Here is a 14,621-nt window from a genome sequence, read left to right on the forward strand (position 1 = left end):
TTCCAGAATTAAAATAAATAATTTAGCAAAAGAAAACATTAACTATTAAAACAAACATTAGTGTATTCAATTTGTTAAAACAAGCTTCACTAGTAATTGCTATTGGATTAGTCCTTCAGCTCAGTTAGCAAAAATGGTAACTGATATGCAAAAAGTTCAAAGCTTAGTTCCAAGTTTAGGAAACTCAAAAATTGGATTATATATAACAAAAATTTAAAAAATTGGTGGCCTGAGATAAGGGCTGAAGTTTAACCTTATACATGAAAAGGAAAAAACACAGTAGAATGAATTATTAAAAAAGTGCTTGCTAGTTAGTGCCTAGTGTGTAAGAGGCCATCCCAGATTTGATTACAAGTCCAGAAAATTCAAAACTGAACCTATTTTGTTCAAAATAACACAATCATAGTAAGTTAATATGTAGGTGTTAATTCAAGTATGTAAAAACTTATTTAACGGCTTTGTCATACTTTACTTATGGATACTATTTAGTGCTAAAAGCAACTTATTTATTGGTTTTTGGACAAGTTTCCTATCAATTTGGTTCTATATTTTGTCATGATTTTTTGCTTTTTGACAAACTCAGGCTTACCAATTATTATTTCAAATATTAGACTTATATTTAAATGATTATTACATGAAGTGTTTTAATAAAATATAATAAGAAGAATTATATTCAGAGCTTTTGCCACTAAAAACTGTCCTATCACATAGTCTTGAATCAGCTTTATGAAACAGATACTAAAATTTATGTCTAAAGTGAATTTACAACAAAACATTTATATATATATATATACATCTAGTAATGAACACAGCTGTTTAAATATACTGTTCAAACTGTATTACTTGTGATTAGAATACACTGTTTCTTCATACAACTTGGGTCAAACTTACTTCACAAAGTAAAAACAAAGAAGTGTACACTTCATATAAGTATAGCAATGTTGAAAAATATACTTACAGCTGGAATATGGCTAGTTGTTAAAAGTAAAATACAAATTTTTATCCTATTAAACAACAGGACATTAATATCAAATATCAGAGGTTTGATGCTCAGTGCATGTTAAATGTAAAAGAATAAAGATATTTTTTTTACATCTAAGTATCATTATTTTTATAATATTACAATATTGCAATAGAAACAACCATCTTGAGACACTGTTAAGAATACTTGATACAAAATATAAACATATTTCTCATTTTCTTCAGTAAAGGTAGCTACTGCTTTAATTAAGTCTATGTAACTGTCAGAGACTTCCCAAACGGTAAGCCTGAGATCACAATAGAGTACTCCCCATAACATCTAAATCAAGCCCACCCCATCAGTGTTTCTGAAATACAGAGAAACTCATGCAATGAAATTCATATAGCTTCTCATCAACTGGAAGAACATTTCATAGAAATATAATTATCAACTAAAATAATTTTACATATTAGCATGACACTACCTATCATCTGTTAATGAACACTGATTCTCATCAAATTCATTTTCAAATGGATCATCTAAATAACTTTCACCTCGAAGGATACGAGCCAGTTTTCTTTCATAAACAGCTCGAGTTGAGCCTACAGGTAGAGAAGAAGAAATCATGGAACATAGAACATTACTAAAAACCCTCAATGTACACATAAAAAAAGTGAAAAAAATAATTCACTCAAATGATAAAACATTGTCGTATTAAATAATATATCACATTATACAGCATTTCTTTAAATGCTCTAGACTATAGCTGGAAGATTCATACAATTACTGACAAACAACAACAATATGAACTAGTGTCACAGAAAATATTCAACTAATCATTACTGTTGTTCACCATTATTCCAAGTAATCAAAATACTGCCATTATAATCCCTCTTGATGACGAGAAACCCACTTGAATTAAAAATGTATCTCAGAACAGTTGGGATGGATATTAACACTTTTACTGATAAGGAGAGAACAACGTTTTGACCTTCCTAGGCCATCTTGAGGTCGAAACATTGTTCTCTCCTTATAAGTAAAAGTGTTAATACCCATACCAGCTGTTCTGAGATACATTATAATCCCTCGTTATTATCTATAATTACTTCAACTTTGTTCAACTTAAGTTGTTGGTATCACAACTCATAAAAATAATCAACTAATTAAAGTTAATCTATTCAGTTATTACCAGTATCAGTTATTCCAACTATTCCAGTCTCAAATGAGAATAATCCTTCAGTTGAACATAACTGATCAGTTAAACATTCCACTTATCACCCAGCTCAACTCTAAACTAGGTTATATGCTTGGAACACCATTACAAAGCTACAAACACTCATTCTACTCACAGGAATAAACTACTTCTTCATATCTTTAATTTTTAGTAATAGTTAACAGCTAAGTATACAAATATTTAACATTGATTTCCAGGTTTTAGTTTTGTTTTTTTCTGGTGACTGAATTCAAAGTAAAAGCACATAAAATGCAAATGTGTATATCACTTGTATGTGGGTCGATATAATTACAATTCAATTTTAAGTTTATTTATTATTATTCTATGATTTACATGCATATAATGATATGGGTTATTGAATTTAGGATTAGTTCTAAGTCAGTTCTATAGCAGTTATTCCCCTGGACTCTGTCAGAGAGTCTAACTGAAATAGGGCATTCAAAATGTTGAAATATCCTCTTTCAAAATGTATCTGGCACTGGACAAAACACTATTTTCGTCAATAACTCTATTTATTCAAATACATAATAACAAGATATTGATACATATGTTTTGGATTCTTTGTAAAATATCAAACTGTAATGAAATCAGGATTCTCAACTAGACTGTCTATAAGGTTTTGGAAAATACAAGAAGATAAAAGGTTTAAATTGGTTTAAATGTATGATTCAAAACTCCAACTGACAAATGATCAGATAATAAAATATAACATGTAATACATCTACCTAACAAGGTTTACACAACATTAAATTTTGAATCAATGATAGGGTCCAAAATCACAAAACAAATGCATCTGTAGAAAGTGTACATAGCATTTTTTTGTATCAGAAGGTTCTTACTTGTACTAACAACACTGTTAAAACATACTTGTTATACTACTGAATCAAGTCAAATACGATTAGGAAAAAACATTGAAACTTTTTTATCTTAACTGTTTATCATCAAAATAAAAAATATCTGATACACAACTGTGTCTAGGTACCTGAAAATAAAAGCATATTTTATACAGCCTTAAGAAAAAATACTGGTGGTATAATGTACATACATATATATATACTCCATGTATATGTTTCAAGCTATTAGATCAACTTTAATATAAGTAAGAAATTACTTCTTTTATTTGATTATATTTACCTTTTCTTTATTTCCAAGAGTACTGTTGAAGAAATACAGCACTGTGTGCTGTTTTATCAATGTTATTACAATATTATGATTTCTATGAGTGTTTGCTGTAGAAGTTTGACTGACATACAATTATTTGCAGCTACTGTCTAGATCATGTGTAACGTTAGGCAAGGCTACATGTGTGAATATAACTGAAACAGGTTACAAATACTAATATTTAATGAGTGTTTAACACTCCTTCTGTTCCATACTGGAAACTTACCAGTAATTGGTCCTACATCCACTCCAGCATTTCTCAATGATATAAACAACTGCTGGTCTGTTAACTCTGATATGTTAATTCCATCCACAGTGAGATCTTTCATTTTTACACTGAAAACTTGTACCTTCTGGTAGCACTAAAAGAAACCAAGGAAAACACTGCAACATAACAAGAACAAAATTTGCAATATAAAAAGTAAAGCATGTTCTTTGGAACACACAATTTTAAATATTCCAATCCTTTTAGTTCTTTATTAACTAATTTGAATTTGTGATCACTGTGCATTTTCTTACAGCAAAACCACATCAGGCTATCTGTTAAGTTCACCAAGGAGAATCGAACCCCTGATTTTAGCATTGTAAATCCATAGACTTACCACTATACTAGCAGAGGGCAATTGTGATCACATCTGTTGCGCTTCTGAATTTCTGTTATATTACAAAATCGTGATGTATTGCACTTCTCTTTCTGATTGTTTTACAACCAGGTGGTTTTTGGCAACTATCCTTAGCTAGGTTTGTTTCTTATACCAAACTTAGTTTGACATGGTGTTTATTTGCAACAACATTTTACTTTTTTGAAGTTTTCCATAACCTTAATTTCAAAATATGCTTTGGTTTAATATCAATAATAATAATTAACTTCATTTTTTTTCTATTTTGTCCTACTTAAAGTTACCCTAGGTTGTATGTTGTTAAGCACAGAGCCACACAGTACACTATGTTCTGCCAAGCACAGGTATTGAAACAGTGTTTATCGTTATAAGCCCTGAAATGTTTGTCAAAAACATACTTACAACACTAAAATCAGAGGTTCGATTCCCCTCGGTGGACTTGGCAGATAGCCCAATGTGGCTATGCTATAAGAAAACACACACACACATCTCATTTATATTTCCTTAAATGACACTGATACCTACATGGGCTGAAATTATGTTAGCTAACTTGGCTGATAATGCTCTTCCTTAAGATAGTCAAGTGACATGGGTTAGTTAAGTTATGGAGTTTGTTCAGTGAAGTTTTCCATTCAATAATTTTATGTGAATATAGGTAAACTTTCTGATTAATATAAATGGTTTCAATAATTTCAGCTTTGAAACAAAAACTACCTATGTATTTGCTGTTTTAATTTGGCATGGCATAAAAATATAGCCACTGAAAATAATTTTTATTTCTGAAATGTTAGGATTAGTAAAGGTGACTACTTTACAATTGGAAAGAGATTCAGGCTTAGTCATTTGCATAATTTATATCTTCACATTTATAAAAGTTATAGTGTCAATGTTGTTGGATAATTGTATGGATTTGTAATTTTAAGTTATATTTAATTATTTATCAAGAAAGGCTAAATTCTCGATGGTTAACTTTTAGACCATATAAAAGGCAAAGTATGACTTGGTTTTTCCATTTACATAAAATTATATTTTGCAATGTTAATTAAATAAAACAATAATATAATTCTGACCGATTTTCAGTACCACAATACCACTGGAGTATTAACATGAAATTTCAAGTTTCTATTTGTTTGACAATGACAATAAAACTTCAGTGATACTGTAATATGATTATACGTGTATGATTACTATATGTTCCAGTTTTTAGCCTGTTTTTTGTCTCAATACAAAGCAGTAAAAAATTGTTTCTTTGTGCTTCAGTGTAAGTTTAATATGTGATATGCCGTTATACATGACTCCTTTAAATTTTACTTTGAGAGTCACCTCATAAAGACACATCACACTCTTCACTTTCTGCTGTTTTTGAAACCTTTCATTGAACACCCACAGGAATTCAGATTTGAAGATCTATCCAGCCACAAAAATGCAAGTTTTATTCTGAGTTCACTTAAAATAACTTTGAAACGATTTTATTTTTAACTACACAAGTTTTTAACAAATATTTTTGAAACATGTCAGAATAAACATCAGATATTAGAATTTGAAAATGTATCAATTTACACTTTCAGTCTGTATGATAAACATGCACCTGTTTTAGATTCTGGAAATCACATACCTATAAACACTTTATTAATAACTAATACAACACTAATGACGCGTATTCATAATGTTTACTAATACCCTGTCAGTACAGATTTTTGGTTAACGTTCAGATGTCACACGTTAAGTTCACAACTTACGTTATCGTACGTTCACTTAGCCAATTAGTATTTACCCCAGGCCAAACGTCAGGTCATGTCGTAATTTGCAATATCATTAGGTATAAACAAATGTGATAATAAATTGTAGGCTTTAGTTCTTAATATTTGGCCGTTGCTTAGTATTACAGTTTTATAACCCAAGTAACTGTGTGATTTTTAACACATTTATTTGAGAAATATAAATTGCTAACAACTTGTGGTATACCCTATACCTAACAGTAACACAGATTAGTTTAACGAAGCTGAAATTCAAAATTGAAACATAACACAAAGAGCTTACGCCCTTACACACTACAAAATACTAAATTAGGACGTAAATAATTATCACATTTTTAGAGATTCTTCTCGAATTTTAAAACTGTATTAAGTAAATATTTTTACATTTATTGGGAAAATAAATGTTTTATAAACTCAAAGGTTAACAATTTAACACAGTGCAGCCTATACTGTCACTTTCCGTAACTGTTAATTTAAAATGATACTGCTCTCTGGAGAAGAAAAATATTTAGGCTTATATTCAGACTCTACACAAAATTTGCTATGAATAATTTGTCTTATCGCAAAGCTACCTAATAAACTATCTGCACTTTGTCCACCACGGGAAACGAATATAAATGTTTTAAATAAGTTTAGCTTTGAAACTTTTATCAATAAATTTGATTATTTTTGTTGTTTTTTCGTTCGATATAACATAGAAAACTTAAAACTAATTCTATTAAGGATTTAAAAATAGTTAAGACGTTCGAAGTATGGCTTTTGAAACTAATTTTTACTTCTGAATCAGTCCTGATCCTGTGTGGGAATTTCTGTAACTAAAATGTTTGCTGGGTAAAAGACCATCTTATAGACTTGATCTTTCACTATAAGTAATATGAGCTAAAATTTTTAAAGTATTTTACGTTCCAGCTAAAATCTTCATTTTAATAAATGAACTTAACAAGAAGAAGTTTCTTTGTTTGTTTTTTAAATTTCGCACAAAGCTACTCGAGGGCTATCTGTCCCTAACTTAGCAGTGTAAGACAGCTAAGGCAGCTAGTCATCACCACTTGGGCTACTTTTTTACCAACAAATAGTGGAATTGACCATCACATTATAACGCTCCCACGGGTGACATGGCGAGCATGTTTGGCGCGACCGGGATTCGAACCCGCGACCCTCAGATTACGAGTCGAACGCCTTAACCCACCTGGTCATGACGGGCCGTAGGAAGAAGAAGAACAATAAATGAATAAGTAATATTAATTTGTAGTTATTAACTACATTGCAATTGGCAATGTTTACTTCAGATTTTTTTTTCCTTTTGTAGCTACAATGTGCACCCAGATGGGTTAGCAGTAACTTCATGAGCTTACACAGCTAAAATTCAAGATTAGATTCCTATCAGCGGAAAAGCACAGATAATCCATTGTGGAGAATTGTCCATAAAATCAAAAACAATAGCAACGCCATAAGTTATATGTAGACTGTATTGAAAAGATAATCATAATAATATCCTCATTTCTGTGTCAAGCTACCTTTGCCTTAGAGGTGCTTTGTATTTGTTTTTGAATTTCGCGCAAAGCTACGTGAGGGCTGTCTGCGCTAGCCATCCCTAATTTAGCAATTTAAGAATAGAAGGTAAGCAGCTAATTATCACTACCCATCGCCAATTCTTGGGCAACTCTTTTACCAACGAATAATGGAACTTAGGTCAATTTTATAAGGCTCCATGGCTGAAAGGGCGAGCGTGTTTGGCGTGGTGGGAATTCGAATTCTGACCCTCAGGTTACGAGTCGAGCGCCCTAACCACCTGGCCATGCCAGGCAGAGAGATTTGTATCTGGCATATTAATTACTAGGAAGTGGAACTGGGCAAATGTTTGTTTGGTTTTTTTTAGTTAAGCACAAAACTAAAGAATGCGCTATATGAATTGTTCCCACCACGGGTACCGAAAACTGGTTTTCAACATTATGAGTCCGCAGACTTAACGCTGATCTATTAGACGGCTTTAGGCAAACGTAATTCATCTCATTGCTGTTCTGTTTGTTATGCTTTAAATACGAACAACGTTTCCTTTACTAATTCATGAGTTACGCCACTATTATAGCTGTAAGATTATGTTAGTTATAACGTTTAATGATTAAAATTTTGTTTGTTTGTGTTGAATTTTGCAAAATGTTACTCGAGGACTATTTGCTCTAAGCGTCTAGAATTTTGAAGTGCGAGACTAGAAAAAAGGTGGTAGCAAACACCTCCTACAATCAACGCTTACTTGATAGCAGAATAACTGTCACATTTCTGTCACGTCCCTCTGATTGAAAGGTTGAGAGTCGAGTGCGTTAACCATTAAGCCATTTAGTACTTTGCAAAATTCACACTTTTTATTACATGGGAACGCCATGATTAGAATAACTGTGAAGTCCATTCAGTAAAATTATTGTGGTTATGTTGTTTTCAAATTCGTTGATTTTCCTAAGATTAATTCGAAACAAAATGTAAGATAAGTGAGTTTTGCCAGAAAGTGCATTTGAGAACAAAAATATCAATTTCATTAAATTTGACTGCGCCTAAGAATAAGTTAGAAACTTGACATAAGTCTGCACATAGCGAAATAATGTTTATTTAATTAATACAACAACAAAAGTACGAGTGATATATATCAGTAGTGTTAAGTTGAAGTTTAAAGTTAAAGTTTGGTTAAATTACGTTGTGTCAAAACAAGTCTAAATTTTATTACATTTGTACCCTAGTTTTAAAAAAATTCAAGTTTAAAGTTGTTCAAGATCGAGAAAGCATGACATTATTCTCAAGCATTGCCCACGTGACTAACGATCACTTTAATTTAAAGTGGGAAATGTTATCCTCAAATAACCTCTGTAGAAATGACCACTTTCACTTTTTATTCATTATGTGCCAGAAAATACAAGTCTTTTTATAAATAAAACAAACGTAACATTCTTTGCCAAAATGTTAATGAGTAAATATGGCTAGAGGAACTTAATAGTTTCATTGACTAACTTTCTGTATGAAAGGTTTTGATGTTGCCATTGGTTATCAGTGGTTTATTTTTTGTTTATTTGGGGGGGGGGGGAAGGAATTAACATGGGTCATTAAGATGCAGAGTAATTGGGTGTGTAAAAAATTCATATTTTTTCTTTATATGCATATATATACAGGACTGTGAATGTAACTGATCCCAGAAAAAAAATCGATATACTATTTTTACCACTTATATTTCCATTTCATCTTTCGTTTCTATTTAATACATTACTGTTTCCTTACATTGTGTTTTTGTATTTGATAAAAAAGGTGGAGTCTGGGTTCTTTGATTTATCTATCTTGATTAGATATTGAGACATTACTATTATTTCTTCCAAAAAATCCACTATTTAGTAAATATTTCAATGTAAAAATTGAAGATTTCTCTCGCCAGTACCAACAAAAATATCAGATACAGTATATTTCCAAATAATGCTCAAAGCCAGAAACTTTAGTTAACTTCATAATTCAAAGTCTTAATATCTAGGTCAACTTCTTTATTTTGGTTTATATGTTATTTAATAGCTGTGTTCCAACTAATTCATTCATTTGGTTATACAATAGTCATGAATGAATTTGTGTAAGGCTCCATAAATATGTATAACACCGCACATATGTTTTATGAGTAAATGGGGTTACAGGATTGGTTTGAATTTTGCGCTAGCCGTCCCTAATTTAGCAGTGTAAGACAAGATGGAAGGCAGCTAGTCATCACCACCCACCGCCAACTCTTGAGCTACCCTTTTACCAACGAATAGTGGGGTTGCCCTTCACACTATGACTAGGGCGAGCATGTTTGGTGTGACAGGGATTCGAACTCGCGACACTCAGATTACGAGTAGAGTACTTTAACCAAATGGCCATGCTAAGCCTGAGCTAGAGGAACTTACACATTCACGTGTATTGCCTGATACATATATCTTAACATTACAAATCACCACGTACACAAGTAACTGCAGACAGAGTGCCTCTGTAGGTTATGTGTCATTGTCATAGTAACAACGAAGGCAGCTTCTTCTAGCTATGTCTTGATAGTTATGGTGTCGTAATGTGCTGTCGTTATGGTATCGTAATGTGCTGTGAAGCTCGAGCTCAACTAAGAATTTTTCGCTAAAACTTATTGAAAACAAAATTAAAATTATATCGACTTAGGATAAATACAATAGTGTATACTAACATGGATTTACTGCCCTAGGTGGCTTTTAATACTAATAGTAGAACCATCAAGGCATTGTATTGTTGTACATTTGTTGATACAATCACTTCAGTTCCAATCTCAGAAAAGTAAGTATAACCAAATAAAATGAAATAAAAATCGTTACATTCAGATTCACAATAATCTGATTTATTCTCTTTTTCTGAGAAAGAACATAGGTCTCTCACTTCACATGAAGGAATTATACAAAGTAGAGCCCATTATGAAAGTTCTACTCTCATTGTCATGGCCAGTTGGTTTAGGTGCTCGATTCACAAGGTCGAATCCTCGTCCCAACAAAAGGGCTTGCCCTTTCAGCCGTAGAGGCACTATTCCTTTGTAAAAAAAAAATAGCCCAAGAGTTGGTGGTAAATAGTGATAACTAATTGCCTTCCCTCAAGCTTTTCACTGCTAAATTAGTGTAGCTTTACATGAAAAACCATACAACCCACCAGTCTTAGCCTCTGATTCTTGCTCAAGTTAGTTCAGGAAATGTTTGTCTGTAACATACAGTTACAGCTTGTTAGAAGTTCCACACACTTATTTGCTCCACTTGACTCCAGAATTTCGTATGTCAATAAACCAATTCATGAGAGTATCGCTTTTAAGCATCCAACTTGGCTCGGTAAACATATCAGCTCTTCACAAAGTCAGAACATCAGTGCAACTCGGTAATAACTGTAATATAGTACTATAGTTGCACTTTGTTTAAATTTCCAATGTCGTTAAGAGCCAGGGTGTCCAAAGTTAGACTCAAGTGGTTCATCATCTGTTATCACATCTAGCCATTTCAGGTGCTGACTACCTGAAATGGCTAGATGTGATAACATATGATGAACCATTTAAGTCTGAAATATCCTGAGAAATGGTTAAAATCATTTTTGCCATATCCTTAAAGGCGAAGTTTCAACAAATTTAATAATTGCCTTAGAAACTGTACTTTGGTTAGGTATAATTCCTTTGTGGTTGCCATATTTTTTAAACACTTCAGTTTTTGAGTAAAAAATGAAACAAAATATACGAGTCCTCGAACTCTAGTTCCTCTCGGTCGTTCGGCTGTTTCTGTTGCCAAACACGCTTCTTTGCGCGCCGACCATTTTGTTCCTTTCAGTGCTGGTGTTTAATGTAAATATATCGGTGCTTTTTTTGGATTACATACTTTGTGAGACTATTTTTTGTCTTGATATTGCTACTTTATGTTTGTTTTATGATAACATGGTTTACACCTACACCTTGCACAAACATACGGAATTAGTTAGTTAGTTATCACCATTAGATTCCATCTAGGGACATAGGGCCGCAATCGCTTAGCCCACTGCACCGAGCCGTTCCTAATTTAGCAGTGTAAGACTAGAGGGAAGGCAGCTAGTCATCACCACCCACCGCCAATTCTTGGGCTACTCTTTTACCAACGAATAGTGGGATTGACCGTCACATTATAACGCTCCCACGGCTGAGAGGGCGAGCATGTTTGGCGCGAACCCGCGACCCTCGGATTACGCGCACGCCTTACGCGCTAGGCGATGCCAGGCCCAAGAAAGAACATACGGAATATGTCATATAAATTATACATTTATGGTAAATATTAAATTAACTATTCAGACTCCTACATCTAGTTTGATTTTATGGACAGAATTATGACGTATAATTGAAATTCGTTTTGTTATGAGTCATAAATATCCGGTACAATGGTTGTGGAAGGGCCGAGTATTAGTTATCATAGTTGGCAAAGTATAAACAAATGAAAACCAGTCTGTGATACCAATAATTTATAAACACCAGACAGGTTTCGAGATGCTTAAAATTGCACGTTAAATAATACAGACCATATTTGTTGTCATGACTTACGCTTACCATTCTTCCACTGGAGGTATCATCGACTCGCAACTGGCCTGGGCGCTATCAGTATCACTCACAATTCCGCTACTCTCCCTCATGGAATTACCCTCATCATTAGAACTTGTCAGATCTGTGTCAAAAGTAACTGTTCTAGGTTCGTTTAGAGTAGGTTCAACTTGATACGGCGCTATTCGACATTGCTCAGAACACAAAGTCAAAACAGACTCCGCCTCTGTTTCTCCGTATGCACTGGCCATGTTTATTTACATTCAACGCGTTGGCGTTGGCGGTTTGTTTGGCAACTAGTACTTTTCCTAGCGGCAAACTTAAAAACTAAAACGTTCGGATTGCCACTCGAAAAGAGCTCTTTCTGCACCAAGTTCTATATTTCATTTATTAGCACATATTTTTTTATAAAAAATGTGAACCTGCAAAATTAATCAGTATTAATAGTTTTCTATTAAAAAAGTTTTCTTTTTTCTGTAAAATTCACCTTCAAACGTAAAAGGGTATGATTTACTTCGCCTCTATCATAGAAACCTGTGGTTTTGGCATAAACCTCTCGTTTGTGGAGTATTGGCTGACACAATGCTAGTACCCCAAAACCTCAGAATGCAGAAGAGTTGGTGAATGCAAGAACTCTTATATTTACAAGTGCCAAACTGCTAGATCTCTGCCCTTGAGTTCGAGAACAGTGACTTACTGGAGGTAACTCACCCATTAATTCTGCATGGCTCCTGGTTTCTCTGTGATCACCATGGTGGGGTACTTCCTGCTATGGAGAGGCTCATCAATGCCACATAGGTAACCTTTTTCATCAGTCTGTGTCCAGTCTCGCATATACTGCTGCCTCCAGTTATTCTTTATCATTTAGTGCTGGATTGGATTATTCCATTCAGAAAAGCCTGGGAGTCCTGTATAAACATAGCTCATCCAGTCTTGGATTCACCAAATTTGTAGTACTACAATAATTTTCAGTTCAAATGTTTCTCATGGGCTGAGAAGAATAATTTATTGGTCATCTGGGTGCAACAGATGATGACATTTTTCTTCTCGAAATCTGCAATTACAAAAAGAAAAAATATCATGATTCTCAATAGTATCGATAAGCCTCTAAGGTCCAGAAAAAGATTTCTCTTAGACCTGACTTTCCTTTTGTTTATATGTCCTTCATCCAAAGGAAAATTACATTTCTTTAACTATGAAGCTTCAATTCAACAACACAAGCATTCAGAATAGCACAGGGAAATACACTCATTTAAATAAAACAGATGCTCCGCAAAAACAAATTCTGTAGTCATGGTACCAAATTTCTCCTTCCTATCTACTATGTAACGTTCTTAGTTCTTTTGTCTTCTCTTGGAGTAAATACTTGGTAGATACGTGGAGGTTTACTATAATATGCTTTCCAGAGTTGTTCTTAATTTTCTCACTTTTGACTGGGTTTGAAAACAATGTACGAAACAGTGAAACAGTCTTTATTTCAAATAAACAAACAAAATAAAAAACAGAGCATATGTATTTTGAGATACTTTTGCTGAGTATTTATATATGTATTATACTTTCCGTACAAAGTCAGTAGATTACACCTACCTTATAACCACAAAATAACCACCAGTTTCCATACTATAACTTTTAATGTGGTAAGTTCATCTTCACGAAATTTTGCAAGCTTTCAGTAAACATTACAACTTTTTCTACAAAAAAAAAAAAATCATATTTTTTATTTTGTTATTTTTATTAAAGATTTGTCTATATACATATAAGTGCGAACTACCCTGAATGCAGTCATTTTCGTTATAAAATGAGAAATACTTTTTCTTACCTAAAAATTATCAAATTTCATTTGCCTCACCTCTACAACTTCCTACTATCATACTTTTTCAGTAAAACTTTACACTTTATATATAATTTTTCTCTACCCTAACTCTATACGGACTTAGTAATTTAAATAAATTTTGTAACCACTATAAAACATATAAAATAAAACTAACTTACCTATTTATCTTTCTATTGTGACTGCAGATTGTAATAGACAATTATAATAATTTATCCTAAATAGCTTAAGGCTCATAAGAGTCTACAATTTTTCTACAAAATTTTATTGTTTTTTTTTTCTCTTCAAACCGTGTCTAACTAAATAATTTCCTGAACAAGCTGTAAATCACTCGGTGGATGCATAGCTCGTGTTATTTCTGACATATTACACGAGTTACTCTCAAGCATACCTCATGAAGAAATGTTATTATTATATTTTATAAGACCTGATATGTCCTGGTAGTTAGGACACTCAATTTGCAACTTGAGGGTCGTTGGTTCGAATTTCAGTTGCTAAATATTCTCATCTTTTCAACTGTAGGTTCATTATTATGTGACAGTCTGTTCCACTATTTGCTGGTAAAAGAATATCTTAAGACTTGACAATTGGCAGTACATTACTTCTAATCTATCACTACCAAATGATGGATGTTTAGCGAATGTAGCCCTCTAGCAGCTTTGTGTCAATTCAAAAACAAATAAAATGATTAAATATGATTGTGGTTTTTACGTTTTTGTTACTGTTATATTAATATATAAAAATATACATAAAAAAGGACAATATATTATTTTGACATCTTGGGTTTTTTTTGCTGTTAGCTGATGAAATTTAAGCTAGTAAACTAGCAAAATAACAACATGCGCAAAGTAATCCATGTCTTATAACTGATAATATAACTGACTTTATAACTAGGACAAAAGGACATTATAATAATTTCCTCAGCTATTCGATTCAAACACCAGGAGAAAAATTTTCAAACTGAGGAGGAAATTCGCAGTACTCTATACTGAAACT

General features: G+C 32.8%; 1 protein-coding gene across 9 annotated transcripts in view; it reads right to left on the minus strand.

Moving 5' to 3' along the window:
* Positions 1–6,460, minus strand: part of LOC143237199 (uncharacterized) — a 23,875-nt gene extending 17,415 nt beyond the window's left edge. Inside the window, exons 1-3 of one of the 9 annotated variants that reach the window (XM_076476190.1) lie at positions 6,306–6,460; positions 3,583–3,718; positions 1,446–1,563 (exon numbers count right to left, since the gene is read on the minus strand). In XM_076476190.1, coding sequence (XP_076332305.1) covers positions 1,446–1,563; positions 3,583–3,685 — 221 coding nt within the window. In that variant the 5' untranslated portion in view covers positions 3,686–3,718; positions 6,306–6,460. Of the gene's footprint in view, positions 1–1,445; positions 1,564–3,582; positions 3,719–4,501; positions 6,274–6,305 lie in introns of those variants that run through there. The other 8 variants (XM_076476187.1, XM_076476188.1, XM_076476185.1 and 5 more) reach the window with 8 other exon arrangements.
* Between the last annotated feature and the right edge of the window lie 8,161 nt (positions 6,461–14,621).

Source organism: Tachypleus tridentatus, chromosome 13 (assembly GCF_004210375.1).
Source record: "Tachypleus tridentatus isolate NWPU-2018 chromosome 13, ASM421037v1, whole genome shotgun sequence".
NCBI classification, from domain to species: Eukaryota; Metazoa; Arthropoda; class Merostomata; order Xiphosura; family Limulidae; genus Tachypleus; species Tachypleus tridentatus.